The following is a 22,155-nucleotide window of genomic DNA, read 5'->3' as shown; positions in this document are numbered from 1 at the left end:
ACCGGTCTGTATGTGGGATCCGAACCCTCGGGGGCGCGCGCCGCCGCGCTTCCCAAGCGGCGCACCATCCAGTGCGCCACCGGGCCGGCCCCTATTTCCTCATTTTTCATCGGGAGAGTTCATACTTTAAAGTTTAAACATGAGGTTAACAATGAAAAGCTCTAGTCACATATCCTTTACAATTCCAGAAAGATCTTTAAACTGGGGGGGATGTAATATTTTTACAGAAACACTGCTTTCTTTTTAAATAAAAAGTAGAGAATCTTTTATGATTATGATTCATTCTTAGGAATACAGGAATTTAAATTCTAAGTATTTCATAGATAAGGAAAAGGAAAATTTCAGAAAACAATAAATATATTTAAACACATTTAAAGAACAGTACAGTAACTACTTCAAATGTTTATTCTGATGTACTTTAAAGCTCTATAGAAAACAGTGCCAAATTTTAAAAAGGTTATCCTTTGTGATGGGTGTCATCCCACCAATCATAAACTGCCAACATGAAGACAAGCCAAAAGAATACTTGGAATGGAAGAACATTCCATCAAAGTGTTTTTAAAAATTGTGTCACAATACTAAAACAGACACAATAGATATGGTAGGCCCATGATATGCTTTATTTCCATCCTTCCCTTACAAATCTGTAATACTTTACAAATCTTCTCATTAATCCTTAATGGGAATTATCTATCTATAGCATTGCCTTAGAGTTGTTTCTAAAAACAATATTTATAAGTCCAAATGTATAAAAAATAAACTGTATATGGGGTATGTGATGAGGCATAAATTACTATGGTGAACTTTAGAACGGGACCATCACCATAGGTCTTTCAAAAAAGAGGAACTGGTACTCAGGTTAAAATTATCTTAGTAACTCAAAACATTTGTGAATGAGAAGCATGCATAAATATGATACTGGAAATGTATATTAACTCTGGGGCACAGCTTGAAGACAACATAGACAATGAAACACGAGCACAGTACAATTCCATTACAAAATAAGAGTTCCATTTAGGAACTATAGCCAATGGTCTCTAAGGGATGACAGATTCTCAAGAGTCTTTTGTTCTGACATCCTCCATACCCCTTACCTAGACTCCTCCAATTCCCACCTTCCCCCAATGCTGGAAAAAAGAGCTGTACTCTGCAACAAATGACAACTTCTTTATTCCAGCTAAGGAAGGGTAAGTGCTTATCTCCACTATGATTCCTTATCTATAGGCCCAGGCTACACCCTGTGTTATAAGTGAACTGTTTTTCTCAGGTTATAGTTACACCAGGAACTGACTAATATGATGAACTGGCATCTAGCCTGAAATTATTTAGGTCCAACTACTACTTGATAAAAGGTTACTTACTCCTCATGGTCTAGAGCTCCTCATGGTCTAGAGCTCCATTTTTAAAAAGAGTTCTGCATTAGGGTTCCAGGCATAAATAATGAAAATAAAAAATTTTCTTTGCCATGGACAATTTGTATATATGAATCCAACATTCCTAGGTTGCTTGGTTAACACTATATAATAGCAAAACCTCACCATAACCCTATATTTTCCACCATGTTACTACCTTCTCTCCCATCTCTCTGACCCTGCACCAATAAATTTTGCCAATGCTATAACAGGACTTGAGAATGACCTCAAGGAAAATTAGACATTAAATGAAAAAAAAAAAAAATCTGATTAAAAAATGGGCAAAGGAACTGAATAGACATTTTGCAAAAGAAGACATACAGATGGCCAACAGGTATATGAAAAAATGCTCAACACCACTAATCATCAGAAAAATGCAAATCAAAACTATAATAAGATATAATCTGATCCCAGTTAGAATGGCTGTTATCAAAAAGAAAGTAACAAATGCTGGCAAGGATGCAGAGAAAGGGGAACTCCTTATACATTGCTGGTGGGAATGTAAATTAGTACAGCCATTATGGAAAACAGTATGGAGATTACTTAAAAAACTACAGGTAGAACTACCATATGAACCAGCAATTCCACTACTGGGTATATATCCAAAAGAATGGAAATCAACAAGTCAAAGAGATACATGCATTCCCATGTTTATAGTGGCTCTGTTCACAAATAGTTGATAGTTAGAACCAACCTAAATGTCCTTCACAGATGACTGGATAAAGCAAATGTGGTATACATATACAATGTATATTGTACATACACAATGTGTACATACACAATGGAATACTATTCAGCCATAAAAAAGAATGATAGAGATTAAAACAGTGGTTACTAGAGACTAGTAAGAGGAGAGGGGATAGGGATAGGGTGAGGGTGCTCAGTAGATACAAAACTATAGAGAGATAGGAAGAATAATATCTAGTGTTCTATAGCAATATGGGGAGACTACAGTCAACAACAAAGTACTATATATCTTTAAATAGCTAGTCGAGATGATGTTGAATGTTCCCAACACATAGAGTTGGGAACTCTTTGTTCCAGATGTTTGAGGTTATCAATATACTAAGTGCCCTGATATGATCACTGCACACAGTATGACTGTACCCAAATATTATATTGTACTCCATAAATATATATGATTATCATGGGTCAATTAAGAAAAATAAAAAAGAAATAGAGAACACAATAGTGGTTACCAGAGTCAGGGAAAGACATGGAAAGGCTGGTAGACAGTGGAAAGTTACAACGTTACAGTTAGGAAGAATAAGTTCTGGTGCTCTAGGGAGATAATAGCTAATAATATTGTATTGTATATTTCAAGATAGCCAGAAAAGAGGACATTAAATGTTATAATCGCAAAGAAATGATAAATGTTTAGGTGATATATATGCTAACCATTCTGATTAGATCATTATATAATATATGCACATATTGAAACAACGAACTGTACCCCATAAACATGTATGATAAAAAAAAATATATGAGGGCTGGTCCATGGTTCACTTGGGAGAGTGTGGTGCTGATAACACCAAGGCCAAGGGTTCGGATCCCTATGTAGGGATGGCTGGTTAGCTCACTTGGGAGAGTGTGGTGCTGATAACACCAAGGCCAAGGGTTCGGATCCCTATGTAGGGATGGCTGGTTAGCTCACTTGGGAGAGTGTGGTGCTGATAACACCAAGGCCAAGGGTTCGGATCCCTATGTAGGGATGGCTGGTTAGCTCACTTGGGAGAGTGTGGTGCTGACAACACCAAGTCAAGGGTTAAGATCCCCTAACCAGTCTTTAAAAAAAAAAAAAAATCTGAACAGACATCCAAGAACATTATTTGAAATAATGACCTCAGAGAGCTCAAAAAGTTGTGTCTAGAAAATTGTATAAGATTATACAGTAATATTTAAAACACAGTATCATCCATAAGGATGTCTAACATAATTGCTGCTTAATAGTTTTAGAACTGATATTTTATTATTACTATATCTCCTATTAAAGTTCACCAGTTAAAAAATTTTTTAAGAGGAATAAAATGGAAATCAAATTAATGATGAAACCATTATTTCTCAAAGTATACTCTACAATCTGTGTTAGACTTGCTTATGGTGCTTATTAAAAATGCATATCCTGGGCTCCATCCTTGGAAATTATGTTTTATTACACATGGGTAAATACAGATATTTTCACTGAGAAAAAACAAAGCTTCTGGGTGATTTTTATGCACACTCACATTTAAGAACTACTAGATTAGACCTTATTCCCCTCAAATATCACATCAGTTCCTTAAGAACTCTATCATCTCTACGTGGATATGATGTTTGATGCATAAATTTATAAATTCTGCATACTGATTTCAAAATATAATGCTGAAATTGCTTTAAAACAGATACTCTTCGGGCCGGCCCGGTGGTGCACTGCTGTAGTGCGCCACTTGGGAAGCGCGGCGGCGCTCCCGGCAAGGGTTCGGATCCCACATACAGACCAGTTCCCGCTCACTGGCTGAGCGAGGTGTGGGAGCAACACCGAGGGCTGTGATCCCATTGCTGGTCCCGGTCCGGTACGGGGGCGACACTGAGGGTTGCGATCCGTTGCCGGACACGGAAAAAGACAAAAAAAAAAAAAAAACAGATACTCTTCAATTCAGATAATTTGGTGATAAAAAAAATGCTAAAATTTGAAATTTAACTGATACAAAAGTCAGTTTTTCTATTAAAAATAAATGTTCTTACCATGCCATGATCAAATGTGAACACACCAACATCACGTCCATGATGAATATGATTCCGTCTAATAATTGGGTTTCCATGATTTTTAACCCAAATCCCAGCTAAAGCATTATTGGAAATTTCATTATCCTCATATATTCCCTACAATTAATCAGAAACAAACATCAGTAGAGGCTTTAAAATTTTTTTTAAACAACCAAAAACCAGGGCTGGCCCGGTGGCGCACTTGGTAGAGTGCGGTGCTTGGGAGTATGGCAGCGCTCCCGCTGAGGGTTCGGATCCCATATAGAGACCGGTCCACTCACTGGTTGAGCGCGGTGCGGGCGCGACACTGAGGGTTGCGATCCCGTTACCGGTCACGAAAAAAGACAAAAAGGGAAAAAAAAAAAAAAACCCAAAAAAACCAAAAACCAAAATTAAAAAATACCTGTGCGTGATCTGTTATATAAAGTCCAACATTTTCACAGTCGCTGATGTTACAGTGCTTGATAGTAGGACATGCTCCTTGACCACTAACACATACTGCAGAACCAACTGTAAGAAAAATTATTTATTTATTTAAAAACCTATTGGGCAACAACACAGTGACTCAATTTTATTGTAACAGATAAAGGAAACACTAACCTGTACATGTACTTCGAATGATACAATGATCAATAATAGGGCTACAATTTACTGTAATCTCTAAGCAGTGGTGTGCATTGTGGTGTTGAGCAGATTTGTCATCAGGGTTAAACTAAAAAGTAGAAATTTTGTTTGAAATAAACAACCACTGCCCAAATGATTTCAACATGTACATTTTAAATGTTAAAATTTCTTACCCTTATTGTCATATATCCAACATAAGCATCTTCAGAACCTTCCATAAAAACAAAGGTTGAATCTCTAGTGTTTTCAATTATAACTTTGTCTGCTACTTTTCCAGGTGCTGTGGAGAAGATATTTTAGGGCATATATATTATCTTTATTCCACAAAAGTACAGACGGGTACTTTTATGGAGGGGGAACCTTTTTAAAACATTAGTATTGAGTAGTAGGACTAATATTCACGTTATCAGTTAACTATGTTTCATTAGTCTTTACTATAAACCGTCGTATTTAATGGGGATATTATTTGATTACCACTATACTAAAAAATCCACGTTTAAAGTACTTCTATTAAGATTCAACTATAAATGGTATTAACATAAAATGCAATGGGATTTCTAAAAATGGTTTCTTGTAGAAACAAAACCATCACCAGCAGCAGCACTGGAAAAACATGCTCAGGGAAAGGAGAGAAAAAGGGGAGGAGAGGCCTCTTTATTTAAATTTATTTTCAACAGTGGCCTCAATTTGGAAAGTAATAAAATCACTAGACAAAAACTTTCTATACTTTCTCCCCTCTTCTTCATGATGAAGATGGGAGAGGGAAACAGAAGAGGAAGAAAATACTAATTTCATTAGCAAATGCTATTATGTACTATATATATTATATATTTGCTATCTTAAAATGGTCTAGGTACTATATCCTCAAAAAATCAGAGCACACATCTTCAAATGACTCCTCAGTATTCAACAAATATTTCATTACATTTATTCTTAGAAATTTGACCAACAAAAATTGTTTGAAACCGTACAAAAAGTATTTATAAAAATTACATTTCAGTTCCTTTAAAGATACAGCAATAAAAACATTAGCATTTACTTTCAAATAAAAGGTAAAACAAATATTTTTTAAAATGAATTAGTGAAGGCAACTGGAGGTAGTACTGACATCAAGAAATACATACATCTATAATTCCAAAACCCTTATGTTTTTATTTCCTTCACATAAAATGTGTGATATCTTCATTCCTATTATTTCCTATTATTTAAGTAACTAGCACTTTAAAAACCCATCATGTAAATCAAACAATATGGATAAAATGTTAAAATTCTAATGACAATACATTTCAAAATACCTGCACCAATCATGGTGATTGGAGATTCAATATATATCCATTCATCAGTATATATTCCAGAATGAACAAAGATAAGTCCATCAAAATGAGCTTCTTGTACCCCACCAAGGGCATCTTCAATAGTATCATAATACTAGAAAAAAATAAAATTGTCAGTACAGACTGAAAGATTACTTTTTTTTTTTTTTAATTGTTGGCAGCTGGCCTGTGTGGCAATCCAAACCTTTTACCTTGGTGTTACAACACTGAGCTCTAACCAACTGAGCTAACCAGCCAGCCTGAGAGATCACCATTTTAAATCATAAAAATGCAAGTCACACGTACCAACATATTTTCTCTTCCTTTATATCTTGCAGGGTTACTGTAGAAATGTTCAGCAAATCCTGGCTTTACATGTGCACCTTTATACTAAAATGTCAAAAACAAAACAAAACACTGATTACTAATATAAAAATTATGTTCTAAATTCATGTACCACTGTATGAATAACTTTTATTAAATATCAAAAACAATTCTAAATGATTCCAACTAATTTTCTGTCACATAGTACAATGTAAAATCTAGGACAAGTTATGATTCAATAATATCCAGTAAGAAAGGCCAGAGTTTCTCAATCTCAGCACTACTGATATTTTGGGCTAGACAATTCTTTGTTGTGGGGGCTGTCCTGTGCATTTCAGAATGTTTAGCAGCATCCCTGACCTCCACCCAACTAGATAGCAGCAGTTCCCTCTCCTCCCATTGTGACAACCAAAAAAATGTTTCTAGACATTGCCAGATGTCCCTTCAAGAGCAAAATTATCTCCAGGTGAGAACTTCTCATAGAGAAACATATGAAAATTAAGCTAAATGTGGAACTTTAAAACAGCTAATAAAAACTAATAATTTAAATACGAGTTCAAACAGACCCATCAAAATCACAACTGATTTCAGGCTACTTGATGCTTACTATCACTGGATAAATTATTAATAAGTATGTCAGTAGTGAAAAGAATTATTGATTATTTTGTTGGTTAATAAATGTTCATTGGCTTACCTTTAAAACATATTTTGAGTTTAAATTTATCTTTTTAAAAGAAAGTTTTTTTAAAAATTATTATTATTTTTTTATTAAAAAGATGACTGGTAAGGGGATCTCAACCCTTGACTTGGGGTTGTCAGCACCATGCTCTCCCAAGTGAGCAACCGGCCATCCCTATATAGAGATCCGAACCCTGGGCCTTGGTGTTATCAGCAACACACTCTCCCAACTGAGCCACGGGCCAGCCCAAAACTTTTATTTACAAATATATAATATAAAATCAATACTTTTAATTTAAACTTCATACCAACTGCTGGAAACTCTCTTTCCAAGGATTTGGATGTTCATATTCTTCTGGATTAATCTGGTAGAATTTACCAGGTTCAGGATGCATCATAGGCCGGGTATACTCAAATACTTCCATATATAATCGTTTCCTGAAGAAAGGAATTAAAGATTTCTTTATAAAATATCCTTTAGATTAATAAAATTTTAGACAACTATAACTGTTGAGACCTCAAAAACTTGGATTAAAAGAGGCCAAAACGAATATCAAAATACAGAGTTTTAAATGTAAAAACATAGTTTCTGGCTAAAAAAATTGTAACTGCATATGAAAATTAGTCCACTCCAAATATTAGAACTGGAGTAATAGTAACTATTTTCACTTCTTGTACAATGCAAAATGTTTTTTTCTTTTTCTGCTCCTCATTTTCACTTCTTCCTTCTAACATAAGTATAAATTTTTTCTCTTAAATATAAGGTATACCTCATTTTTTGCATCATAAAATAATACATGTAACTGTTGTAAAATATAGAAGAATATAAAGAAAACTTACAGTTTTAATATATTCACTATTAACAGTTTACTATATTTCCTTCAAATCTTTTTATCTACGTATTGTTTCATTTATTATAGTTGTAATTATATAGCATATAAAATTTTGTATTCTACTCTTTTCGCTTTTTATGACATAGCATTTTTCCATGTTATTAAAAGCTCTTTGTAAAAATCACTGTTAATGGCTATATCACAACTCTCCAAACAGACATTACATAGTTTACTTAGTTCACTTCCTTACTGCAGGACATTTGGATTATTTCTAATTTTTCCTCACTGTAATAAATTTATACATAAGACAAAACATTTTTCAGAAGTAGAATTACTGGATCAAAGCACATGCATCCTTTAAGGTTCATAAATACAACTGTCTTCCAAAAGTGATGTACAAAATCTACACTCTTACTAAACTATCAGATTTAATTCATTAGGTACTATAAATTACACATAGATCTGTTTCTAAAAAGTAATTAAATAAAAAAGATTTCCCATAATCACTCAGTTGCTATTAATTGATAAAATGTTTTATAAATACTGCCTGACTGACAGCTCATATTTGTGATAAACAAGTAACTAGGAATTTTTAAGCATTTTAACTTTGTTCCAACTATTTAATTGTAACTGTCAACTCGCACTTCGACTTCCTTACCATGTTTAGCATTTGGGGCAGCAAATAATCTCAAGATAATAAGGAATAGGTTTTCACTTACCACAAAATTGGATCATTAGCAAGTTCACTGAAGCGTTTACACACACAAGCTGCTCTACAAAGATCCTGTTCCAGCAAATAAGAGAAAATTTTTAGAACCACTTCATCTGGTAGTTTCTCCTGAAGATACTGTTCAGCAGGTGCTGCTATAAAGAGATTAAATAATAGAATATAAACAATCCATTTATCATACTAAACAATGACTTTTTCATAATTTAAAGAACACAGTGTTCATTTTTTCTAGTGAATAGCTTTTATTTTTTGCTGATGGTAATTTTATAAGCATTTGGCTTTCACAGATGACACACATTTATTATCTTCATTTATCTTAACAGGAATTCTTTCTTTCAGGTATTATGTGCCATCTCAGAAACTGGTTAAAATAAATATATAAAAAGTTTTTTTTTTAACAGGAGTGTATTTTTATACAATAATAAAGGTCAAAGAGGGAGAGGTCAGAGTATATTCTATAATAATCACTTTCTCAATCCCAAATGTAATACTCAAATATATTTAATTTCTATTTTTTGTTACCAAACAAAATTTAAAAAATTATTTTATCTCTTTGTTTCCTAATAGGAAATACCTGATAGATCTTGTGCTTTTCCAGACACTCTTGCACGTTTTGCACGATGACCAAAGTTCTCTGTAGTTGAAGTTGAGGCACCCTTCAAAAACAAAACAAAAACTAATAAAGCAATTATTTTTACCATACATAATTATAACTTCTAAAAAAATGATGATATTCTCTTGTTTGTTTCCTAAAATTTCATTCATTACAAAAAGAAAAGCAATTACATTTAACATACCTCCATATTGCTCTTTGTAGGACACGCTGTTCTTTTCGGCAAAAGAGTTTTTCTACGAAGTTGGTATGGACTATTTTGTGCACCAGGACCTGATTCTTCTGCAACCATATCTGCAGGTACATCATCATCTGTTATGAACAAAAGCAATCAGAAAAATGACACCCATTTTTAAAAAAATGTTCTATGGATGCAGTAAAGTTTTTTAAAACTTCAAATCTGGGGGATGGGGGTGGAGATATAACTTTTATATAACATTCCAACCAACTAGATTAACCACCTGAAAGAAATATTAGATTTCTATAAAACTTGGAAGACATTACTAAAAAAAAAAAAAAGAAAAAAAGGTGAGGAGGATGTCTACTTTATGAGGAGTGGGAAGGGGACTGGTACTCCATGGTTAGAGCCTAAATGGGGTGAGGAGGCAGCCTGGCAAGGAGTGTCACAGTAGAAAAAGCAGGGTGAGGAGGATGTCTATGGAGAGGGACAGCTCAGTATAGGGCATGTTACCAAGTAGGGTAAAAAGGGGGCCCACACGAAGGGTGGTATGGCATATGATGTTGGAGTTCAAGGGGGGTAAGAAGGAAGTCTGCAGGGGGGAGAGGGAGTGGCCTGGAATGGGACATCAGAGCCAGAGCAGGGAAAAGAAGACATTGCACAGTAGAGGGGATGGCAGAGTTGGAAGATTACATACAACAGGGAGACTGATTGAATAAGTAAATAGGAGAAAGGAAGTGAGATTTCTCACTGTCAGAGAAGAGTAGTAAATACTAAAAGAGAGAAAGCTAGAATAAACCCTTTGGTATTAGACTGGAATTAGAGGTATCAGTGTGAATTCATGGTTCCCATAGTCAGATAGATAGATATGGAAATAAACATAGATGTAAATGTTTGGATGTGTGCATATGTATATGCATATTTTCCCTAGCTCTATCCACTGACAGAGCCTGGGAGCAGTGATATTCCAAAAGCAATGAGCATGACTAGCAATTGGATCTTGGCTTCTGAATAACATTTTCCATAAAAGGAATGAAGACTCCTTAGAGAAATGGCTGATTCCAGGGCAGGAAAGTACAAGATGAGCCTGGAATATCCTGTGGCAGAAAGCAAGAAAGTGCTCAAAGAAAGACACAGAAGTCAGTCTGAAAAGGTTCCTGCTTTGTAAAATTATGTTGGAGCATAAAAATAACAACAGCAAAGGGATTATAACACACAGAATAGCATAGCAACCCATAAATCCATACTGATAAATAAATTGAAAGTCTGACAATGAATGAAATGATTAAAGTATCACTCTACAAAATACTTAAGTATAAAGGGAAAAAGAATAACTCTATAGCAGACATGTCAATCAGACACTGCCTTAATCAATCAGTGCTTAAAGTGAACACCACCATCAATAGGGCAAATTGAAATTATGTCCCACCTGATGCATACAGTAAAATCACAGCACTTCTATGATATTCCTGACAAAGATGCATAATCTGAATCTAATTATGAAAAAACACTAAACAAACCCAAATTTGTTGCAATTTGTTCTATAAAATAAATGGCCTGTAATTGGCAAAACCATCGAAATCCTGAAGGTAAAGCAAGTCTGAAAAACAGTTCCAGACTGAAGGACATTGTTTGTGATTGAAGAGATATGGCAACTAAATGCAATGTGTGAATGTGAACAGGATACTTCTGCAAAAAGGATGTATTAGGACAACTGGTGAAACTTGGAGTCTAACAATTAGAAGATAGTAATATATCAACAATGTTAACTTTCTGATTTTAATAGTTTAGTACGGTTATTTAGGAGAACATCCTTATTTGGTGGAAATATACACCAAAGAATTAGGAGGTGACAGGGCAACAGGATGGCAACTTAACTCTTGATGGGTTCAGGTGGTGGATTTCTTTGTACTGCATTCCCAATTCTTCTCTAAGTTTGGATTTTTTTTTTTTTTTTTTTTTTAAAGATGACCGGTAAGGGGATCTTAACACTCAACTTGGTGTTGTCAGCACCACGCTCAGCCAGTGAGCGAACCGGCCATCCCTATATGGGATCCGAACCCGTGGCCTTGATATTATCAGCACCGCACTCTACCGAGTGAGCCACAGGCCGGCCCTCTAAGTTTGGATTTAAAAAAAAAAAAATAACCTAATAAATTTGAGTAATATATAAAAATTTCAAAAATTCTTCTTGAAAAATATACATTATAAATGTACTCAAACGAAGAAATACAATTAGGAAAAAATATCTGTAATACATATGACAAAAGGGTAACCTCCTTATTTATATCTGAGTGCCTACAAATCAATATGGAAAAGATCAACAATCTAACAGAAAACTGGGCCAAGACATACAGCTTAGAATTAAGAAAATACAAACATAATACAAATAAGAACTTCAATGAGTTGTTTTTAAAATTTTGGGGGGAGCAGCTGGCCAGTACAGGGATCCGAACCCTTGACCTTGGTGTTATAACACTATGCCCTAACCAACTGAGAGTTAACCAGCCAGCCCTCAATGAGGTTTTTTATTTTTTTATCAAGCAGATTATCAAAGATCCAAACGTTCAATAACATACTAGTATTATCAAAGGATAATAGGAGAGGGAAAAAACAGTTCTTATTTGCTCTATGGAAGATAATTTGGCAATAGCTGCTACTTAGCCATTCCATTTCTGGGAACTGATCCTGCAGCTATATCCACATGTGTGGGCAAAGTAGTATGTACCAAGATATTCATTGCAGTAATGTTTATAATACTGCAGGATAACAATCAAAATGTTCATCAATAAGGATTTGTTAAATAATCTACAGTATAGCTATAAAATAGACTATTATGTAGCTGTTACAAAATATAAAGCAGTTCTATACAGACTGATGTGGAACTATCTCCAATCTATATTAAGTATAGAAAATAAAATACACAGAATGTGTTTGGTATATGTGTGTATTTTAAAGGTTATACATACATATGCATATATATGCATATATTCACTAAAATATAAACTCCACAGGGCAGGGAGCCAACCTGAAGAGGCTCCCATTGGCCAAAGATGAGACCATTTGAGCACCAGTAAGGATAACTGGAATGAACTAAAAGAAATATATTTAAATCCAATAGTTCATAATGATATTTTTAAAAAGAAAAAAAAATGGTTACTTTGAAAGATGCTAGCGAAAACCAACCTTTTATTTTGAAAACTGGTAAATAACAAGAAATAAACATTTATTCTTCCTCTCTTATATAAACTGAACCACCAGGTAACCAAGTATTAGATGAGAGGAAGCTTCTCCATAGAATTATGCCAGCAATAAAGGAGGAAATAAAATTAGAGAATCACTATTTTATAAACTTTAATGAGTTAAAGGATTTAACTATTGAGTATCAACAGTCCTTAGTATCACAAAAAGAAACTCAACCAGGAGATTATATATCTCCTGATGAAAGAGCATCACTGCCTACAAAGTCTTGCTAAAAATATCAAACCTGAATCTGATCAAACCTGTAAGAAACACTACAGGTCAAACTACCACTTTCTTCAATAAATAGACTGGATGGGGAAAACAGTGGGAAAAAATAATAAGCAAAACTAAAGCACATGATTTAAGAAAGTATACTTTGGTATTAAAATTACTGTATAAAGAAAAAGCCAGAAAATGATTATCATAAAAATGCTTTTAGTGGGGAGAGAGGGGGATATGATTAGAATAGGGCACCATATAACACCAAGGTCAAGGATTCGGATCCCCTTACTAGCCAGTTGACCAAAAAAAAAAAAAAAATTAGAATAGGGCAAGGCACCAAAAAGGCTTCTGCAGTGGCTGGCAAAGTTCTATTTCTTTACCTGTTGGTATTATAAGGGTAATACTTTAATAATAACTCAGTACAATCTCTACCTGTCTACATTTTACAATAACAAAGGCACACAAAAAAAGAAAGGGGTTATAACAGTGTAATATTTATTTATTTATTCATTCATTTATTTATTTTTATTTTTATTTTTCAAAAGATGACTGGTAAGGGGATCTTAACCCTTGACTTGGTGTTGTCAGCACCACGCTCTCCAAGTGAGCCAACCGGCCATCCCTATATAGGGATCCAAACCCGTGGCCTTGGAGTTATCAGCACACTCTCCCGAGTGAGCCATGGGCCGGCCCACAGTGTAATATTTAAAAGTAGAGGTTTTCTAGTCAGCCAACCCTGGATAAATTAATTAACATTTTTAAGCCCAATTTTTCTCATCTATTAAAGATGATGATAACATAATTCACAGGGCTGCTGAAAGGACTTAAATAGAATAACATATGCAAAATACTCGGCAGTATGTCTGGCATATTCAGTATTCAATAAGTGTTTTAGCTATTATTATTTCATTTAATTATTCTATTTTCAAATGAAACTTGGAAACTCAAGGAAGTTTTCCATGTATTGTACCAAACTCAGAAAATGTAGCCAAGTGTGATATGCCTAGGTATTTGTACAGCCATCCCTTTGTTGTCTAATATGTGGTTAATTTCTATAACTATTCCATGTGTACTTCGAAAGAAACATCTACACTCTATTTTTTAGAGTACAGCTTAAACATGCCTAAAAAATCAAGCTTGTTAATGTGTTGTCCAAATATTCTATGCCTTTACTTTTGTTAGGGTTGCTGATGGTGGTCTGATGTATCTACTAGCTTCTGAAGGAAATGTGCTAAAATCTCCCACTATATTTGTATGTATTCTTATTTTTTTTTATCCTGTAAATTTTTGCTTTATATACTTTAACATCTTGTTTGGACACAAAGATTTAAGATTATTATTTCTTCTTGGTGAATTATTCCATTCATCACTATACAATGGCTTTCTCTATCCCTAATAATACTTTTTGCCTTAAAAACCTATTTTTGTCTGATAATAGTATTTTCTGATCAGTTTTTGTTTCATTTTCTATCAGCCTATATTTTTTCAAATCCTATATTTTCAGCTTCTTACTTTTGTGCGATTACATTTTAGATTTAGTTCTTAACCATTTATTGCTAGACTTTCTTTTCTTTTCAGCCAAAGCAAGAATATCTAATCTGAAATTTAATCCACCTAAAGCCAGTTTCCATGACTATATTTTTTAATTTCTAAAAATCGATTTGGTTTTCTTTCAAGTCTTATTGTTTCTTTTTCACACTGACCTGTTACATACTTCATATTTCCTTCTTTTATGTATCTCTTCAATCATTTTACACATATATTCCCTCTTAAATTGTTCTATCATTTAGTTTGTTCTTGAGTGTTTGACTTAGCAGGCACTTTTTCTAATCTCTATGCATAATTAGGGAAGTTATTTCAGGTTCTAGGTAGCATACCTGGGTTTTTGTGATAGCTCTATGTTGAAAACGCCCAAGACCACATTTTTATCCTCATATGTGCACTAAAATTCCACCCCATACCCGTTAGGACATATATCCAGGACCAAAAGGTCTCTATGCTATTATATAGCAGCTCCGGTTCCCACTTACTGCATTGATTTGATTTCTCTCATTTCTGTCACCTATAAATTTCCTTTTCTTCTTTCCCTCCTTAGAATTTAGTTATGCATTTCTAGATTTGTTCTTGTTATGCATTCATTTTGATATATTTGTAGTGTGTATGCATGTGACAGTGATATCTCCATCAGCTTGGTCTACCATGCTGCCAATAGCTAGTCAGCTTCTATACCACTCAAAAGTACATTCTGAAACTTTTCATCCTATTCAACCCCCTTTTTACACCTACCTTCACTTGATTAAAATCTATGGATGTTTTTACTACAGATACCCACCCACCCACCCCACCCTGGAATTCTTTCCTTCTCACCATCAACATGCCAAATATTAAAGAATGATGCGAAGTAAGGAATTCAGGGGGTAATAACAGGGAAGAGAATGTGTTGGTTAATTCAGCTGCAACCTGAAGTTCACAGCAAATAAATTCAAGAAGCTATATGATTTGAATCATGTATACCACAGAAACCTCAACTTGCCAGTTGTAAACACTGTCCTGTTCTAAAACACTTGAAGCTCTGCTCTAAAAGTAATACATTAAACTCTGTGCTGAGGTAAAGAATCTGTGCTAAATTTCTATATAGTTCACATAATAAATTATCATTGACTATTCTGAGAATCAGGTATAGCCAAAAGGTACTTACAAAGGGATTATTCTAGAAAGTTCACTGGGCTACTATTGTTATAAGCAGCAAAGGAGAAAGCTTAAGAAAACAATCTCTAGTCATTAGTGATTTCTTCATCTTCTGAACTCCTATAGTACTGAAAGTGTACCATATACTTAGCTGCCTTATGTTACATTTACTTTGTTATATGTCATATAGCCCTAACAAAATTATAAGTTCTGAGGACAAGAAGCCCTCTTTTATATTCCTCCTGCATGTTTAGCAAGGTGCCCAATAAGTATTCAAAAAATGTTGATTCCCATCTATAGAAAACTCTTTAACTGTATTCAAATCAAGCAGGTTCGTTCCCAGAAGCCATCACCAGTGGTGGGCTATGAGGACTTGACATCCTACTATATACAAAAAATAAAAAGCCGGATAGGAACTGACTGCTTCAACTTCTTATTAACTCTAAATCTAAAAACTCATTTACATGTACATCCATTATTTTTTGTTCCTCCTGAAATTATGGAGAAGTATTCCCCAAGACAGACTTGGCACACATAAAGCAAACAAAAAATATTTATTACATAAATAAATAAAACAATTAATAAAGCCAATGATCCATGGTAGATACCAAACTGGCTCCAATCCAAGAACAACAAAATCATGAAGGATTAGTTATGGTTTTGTGCCAACAAGACTAAAAATAAGACCTAAAAATAATTTTTTTGCTTAAAAAAAATGTTGTAACTTTATAGTTTTCACTTTACATCTAATCGTAGAATGCCAATATTTAGATAACAAGCTGTAATTTAAGACTACTAAAACTTTCAATACCAAAAATGTTCAATTTTAACCATAACTTACAGAAAACTTCATTTTCAGTTAGAAAAAATGTTCTAGACCAGAGATGTCCAATAGAAATTGAATGCAATCCATATGTAATTTTAAATTTTCTAGTAGCTACATTTAAAAAAGTGATATTAATTTTAATATATTTAATTTAATCCAGTATATCTAAAATATTATCATCTCAACATGTATCAATTATTAAACTGAGATATCTTACATTTTTTTATCATGTTAAATCTTTGAAATGAGTATGTATTTTTAACACAGCACACTGAATTCAATTCAGGCTAGCTATATTTTCAATAGCCACATGTAGCTAGTGGCTACCCTAGTTGGTCACTGCAGACATAAACATACTGTATATGAAAACACACACATACACACATATATCTTTCATTACACTTTTACCAGTTCTCTTAAAGGATAAAACGTTAATATCATGCAATTTAAAAGGATGCTACAAACACACACAATATCAAATTTTACTTTATGATTGCTAGATTTTACTACAAAATATGTACTAGAATCTTCACTATTAATAGGAACACAGGGATAAGTAAAGGCTTGGGGGGAATAAACACGCCTCTTTAACTAAAAAATAATCTTTAAAATTTTTGATATTAATTAGCACCAAAAATTTACATTAGGATATAAATAAGAACCCTAAGTGTCTTATTTAAGTCTACATATTCTGAGGCTAGCAGACTATCTTGATTTTTACATATCTTTGTAACTATCTTAAAGATCTGCAAAAAAACTATACTAGTGATTGGCTGGGGTTTAAAGTCTATACACTTTAGGTTATAAACTAACCTCAAGTTAGAGAGTAGTTTATAGAATTTAATTTACAGAAATTTTTTTCCCCCAAAATACTGTACATATTCCAAATTACTTACCCATAGTCACAGACCGGATTGGAAACTTAAGCAAATCTGTGCTACTAACAACTGTGTTTAGAAACAGCTCCCAGTCTCACAGTGTAAAGAACCACACTTGACAACTGTTTCTAACACAGTTGCAAACTACCACAGCTTTTCTTCAACTACTAAAAAATTCACAAATAAACTGAAATCAAGACAAAATTTATTTTAAATACTTTTTAACATAAATATTTTTCTTAAAACAAATATTTTAAAGTGGAGGATGCAAAAGTAGTCATTGTAAAAAAAACTGTCTTTTAACAGCTTGACTTGCTGTAATCAGATGTTTCTGACTGTACTTCACATGTACAAATATATATATACATATTTTTAAAAATTGAATTATTCAGGATACTGCTATGTAATACTTCCACTAATGTATTCAGTTATTATACACACACACACACTCTTCCATTAAATTTTTACCAATACATAAACTACAGGGATTATTTAAGACTACTCAGAGAAAGGATATATAACTTTGACTACTTAATTTTCAGAAGACAAATATTTGATATTATAAAGAACTACTGAAAACTCACAGAGGCTTCATTTCAACAGAAGAAATTTATACCACTTCATTCTAAACTGCCTGGAATGAAGTGTGCTCAACAAACATTTTCTGAACGAGTGAAAAATAAATGAATGAATGTGCCATGCACTATGCTAGATACTGGTGAAATAAGTCAACCAAATGGCATTACTGTATTTGCCCTCCAAGGGCTTGAGAGAGGATAAACAACCAATAATGCAATGTGTTGCGGGCTGTAATAGGGTAAAAAAGACGGAACTACAGGAACGCACAAGAACAACTAATCCTATCTTAGATCACGTTAGGGATTAGGGAAGGTTTCCTGAAGAAAATCCAAGCTGAGAATTGAACAACAACTGCGAGTCAGTCAAATAAAAAAGGAATAGTGTGTGCTCACCTCCTGCACAGGTCTCAAGGAACTACCAGTTGCCAGTTTGGTTATAACATGCAGCAGAAGCCAAATTCTAAGGTTGCTATAAACACTTTAAAGAATTTAGACTTTACCTTAAAAACAAAGGATAGTCACTGAAGGGTTTTAAAAAGAATGATGATGTGTTCTGATTTATATCGTAGGAAAACACCCAAACAATATAAAACAACTAGAAATGGACAGTACTGGTGGTGGGAGACCAGTTAGAAAGCTATGGCATTAACACAAAAGAAAGATCTTCGAAGTTGGCTTGAACTATGGTAACAAAAATGGAAGAAACAAATAGATTTGAGATACATTTACAAGGTAAAATTCATAAAACTTGATGACTACTTGGATATGGGTGGGGGCAGAGAAGAGGTTGGAGTCAGAAAAAAAATATTGATTTGGGCAATTCAGGGGATGTACTTAAATCAGGGACCTTTGGAGGCTGAGAATGGGATAGGAAAGAAAAAATAAGTTAAGGTTTGGATTTTGACTTCTGAGATACCCATGGGGCCGCTGAAGTGGAGATGCACAACATAAAGCTAAATATATGGACCTCAAGCTCCAGTAAGTCATTTGGGTTGGAGATAAAGAATTACAGAATTCTGTCATTCTGAAAATACACTATCGTAGGAGTGAAGAGTCTGAAAGCACAGACTAGCTTTCTGTCCATATGGTACATTATTAATGTTTCTTGGGAGATAGCCATATAAAGTGGATTGTTACCTGTTGTCAAAATTATCAATACTGTATACATTAAAAAGTCTATGGGTCCCAAAACTGACAAGAGTTCACAACTTTAGCTTTATGAAAAATAAAAGAAGATCTCTGACTGACAACTACTAATTTTTTTTTTTTTTTTTTTTAAAGATGACCGGTAAGGGGATCTCAACCCTTGGCTTGGTGTTGTCAGCACCACGCTCAGCCAGTGAGCGGGAGCCAGTCTGTATGTGGGATCCGAACCCTCGGACGGGAGCCCCGCCGCGCTTCCCAAGCGGCGCACTATCCAGTGCGCCACCGGGCCGACCCCGACCCATAGACTTTTTTTTTTTTTTTAAAGATGACCGGTAAGGGGATCTCAACCCTTGGCTTGGTGTTGTCAGCACCACGCTCAGCCAGTGAGCGGGAGCCAGTCTGTATGTGGGATCCGAACCCTCGGACGGGAGCCCCGCCGCGCTTCCCAAGCGGCGCACTATCCAGTGCGCCACCGGGCCGACCCCGACCCATAGACTTTTTTTTTTTTTTTAAAGATGACCGGTAAGGGGATCTCAACCCTTGGCTTGGTGTTGTCAGCACCACGCTCAGCCAGTGAGCAAACCGGCCATCCCTATATAGGATCCGAACCCGTGGCCTTGGTGTTATCAGCACCGCACTCTCCCGAGTGAGCCACGGGCCGGCCCGACAACTACTAATTTAAGAATTAATGTTCCTTGGGAATAGCTTAGCTTCATTTCATTCTTTCCTGTTACATAGCACATTCTGTTCTCCTGAGACATTTTCTCCCATTGCTTTCAGGAAAAGGAAAGGTTTAGAACAGCCTTCCTCCAAAATAGAACATTTAAAAATTCTTTCTTCTAGTCTCATATTTGTTCCTGCCGTTTTCCATTTTTAATATTTCCAAAGCGTCAAAATTCATAAAATACAATCATCCTTTTTATTTTACCAAACAAGAAAAAAATATTTTTAAAGTTAGTAACCTGCATAAATTTTAAATATTTTCAAGTTCAACTGGACAATGTAATTCAACAGTAGAGTTACAACCAAGTAGAAACTGATAATGAGTATCAAATGTACCATTAATTTAAGATCACAATGACCATGGCCCTAAATTAACAATTTAACCAAACTGAATTTTAGGCAAAACTAGGAATCATAGAAGTCATCAACAAATGCTGTTAATTTTCATGTATTTGCTAGTAATTGTGAATACACAGATCTGCCACCCAGGGACTTGTTCTAGTAGGGGAGTGAGACATGTAAACAAATAACTGAAGTAATATAATAAGTGCCATACTAAAGGCACACATAAGGTGCTATGAAAGTACAAAACAAGACACACAAGTCATCATATGCACATAGCTTAAAAGGAAACAATTTAGCCTGTCCCTAATTTTATCTTCATATGAAATTTAGAAAAATTTCTAGAAATGCCTTTTATTAGTTTAGTTTTATGGGGAAGGAACAGCCAAGACCAGGAGAATAAATTATGAAGAACAAACTGAGAATAAGACTTACATTCTTACCAGCAATAAATGCTTAACCTTTCCTTTGTGAATTCACACAAGAAACAACTATTTCATTGAAAAAAGGAAAATGGACCTCACCGAGGAAGACATAGGAAGAGGGGGAGGAGGGAAAGGGGAGCTGAGTATCATCAGTTCTCTTTCCTTCATGGTCCCATAGATAGGCCATAATTTCTGAGACTGCCACTTGATTTCTAGTAATGTTTTTCCTGATCAAGAAATCACCTGACAGAAAAGATATTAGCCTTTTTTATTGATGGGCACCTGAGGCCCATTAAGGTTAAAATGAAATGCTAAATGTTAGAAAGCCAGTAAGTAGTAGCAAAATAATTTTTAGGTCAATGGACTTTAAGTACAATGTTTTTATTTTTATTTTTCACTATGAAGTAATTTGGATGTCTTAAAATTGTTTATTATATAATCAATACAAATGATGATGATAATGAAAACTGGAATAACAGTTCTACTACTAATAGTGTACCTAACACTTAAAACTTACATGTGTAGGCACTACCGTTTCAAGTGTTTCATATACGTATTAACTCACTGAATCTTCACATCAACTCTATGAGGAAGATATTATTATTATTCCTGTTTTACAGGTATAGAGAGGTTAAGTAACTTGCCCAAGTTTACACAGTATTAAGTAGCAGAAGCAGAATCTGAACTCAGATCATCAAGCTCTAGAGCCTCACCCTCTTAACTACTGTACTATGTAAATACAAATCAGTCATGTTAAATAGTACTGGATATACCTATTATTAGGAGTATATTAGCCTATAAAAGAATACCATGGAATGGGGCATATACCTTTGTAAATGTTTAATTTAAAGAATTTTTAAAAAATCAAATCATACTTTTTCATGTCATATTTTTATTCAGTGTTAATATTTTATATGAAAATACCACAACATAAATTAGACTCTTTATTTTCATAACAGGCAGTGCCTTAGATCTTTTCATGTTGTAAATATCAATAATATGTGGAGACAGTGTAGCAAAATGACTAAGGGTACAGGCTCAGCACAACGACTAAGGTTATAGGCTCTGGAAAGACTGCTGGCTCTTGGTTAGAGTCCGGGCTTAGTAGCCCTGTAACCTTGGACAGTTCCTTAACCTTTTTAACTTAACCTCCTTCACTGATTTTCAGTTCATCTATAAAATAGAAATAAGCATGTTGACTACCTTATAAAATTACTGTGAAGATTAAATAAAATTGATAATACTTAACACAGTACCTGGCAGAGATGATGATATCCCAATTATTATCATAATTGAGATGGGATACTGAAAGTTAGCAAGATGCACTCAAAAGTACATTTCAAATTCCAGCTAGAATCTTAAAAAAGATAATCATCTAATTTAATCTTCTAAAACCTCTATAAGGTAGAAATAATGATTCCTTTAACAAAACATTAGTCATGTGTTTTGAGTGGTTCTTGAAGAGGAGAAAATACAATGTTACTGTTTTTTTTTTTTGTTTTTTTTTTACTGACCAGTAACGGGATCGCAACCCTCGGTGTTGCGCCCGCACCGCGCTCAGCCAGTGAGTGAGCGGGAACCGGTCTCCACATGGGATCCGAACCCTCGGTGGGAGCGCCGCAGCGCTTCCCAAG

At 34.5% G+C, this 22,155-nt stretch overlaps 1 protein-coding gene across 1 annotated transcript in view; it reads right to left on the bottom strand.

Annotated features, from left to right (window-relative positions):
* Nucleotides 1-9,578, bottom strand: part of FBXO11 (F-box protein 11) — a 28,605-nt gene extending 19,027 nt beyond the window's left edge. Inside the window, exons 1-10 of the mRNA XM_008571659.1 lie at nt 9,457-9,578; nt 9,234-9,315; nt 8,649-8,793; nt 7,405-7,534; nt 6,401-6,484; nt 6,077-6,209; nt 4,955-5,061; nt 4,758-4,869; nt 4,561-4,667; nt 4,137-4,274 (exon numbers count right to left, since the gene is read on the bottom strand). Coding sequence (XP_008569881.1) covers nt 4,137-4,274; nt 4,561-4,667; nt 4,758-4,869; nt 4,955-5,061; nt 6,077-6,209; nt 6,401-6,484; nt 7,405-7,534; nt 8,649-8,793; nt 9,234-9,315; nt 9,457-9,564 — 1,146 coding nt within the window. The 5' untranslated portion in view covers nt 9,565-9,578. The remainder of the gene's footprint in view (nt 1-4,136; nt 4,275-4,560; nt 4,668-4,757; nt 4,870-4,954; nt 5,062-6,076; nt 6,210-6,400; nt 6,485-7,404; nt 7,535-8,648; nt 8,794-9,233; nt 9,316-9,456) is intronic.
* Nucleotides 9,579-22,155: the final 12,577 nt, after the last annotated feature.

This window comes from Galeopterus variegatus, unplaced genomic scaffold (assembly GCF_000696425.1).
Source record: "Galeopterus variegatus unplaced genomic scaffold, G_variegatus-3.0.2 Scaffold709, whole genome shotgun sequence".
Lineage (NCBI taxonomy): Eukaryota > Metazoa > Chordata > Mammalia > Dermoptera > Cynocephalidae > Galeopterus > Galeopterus variegatus.
This window is presented reverse-complemented; position numbering and strand designations above follow the sequence as displayed.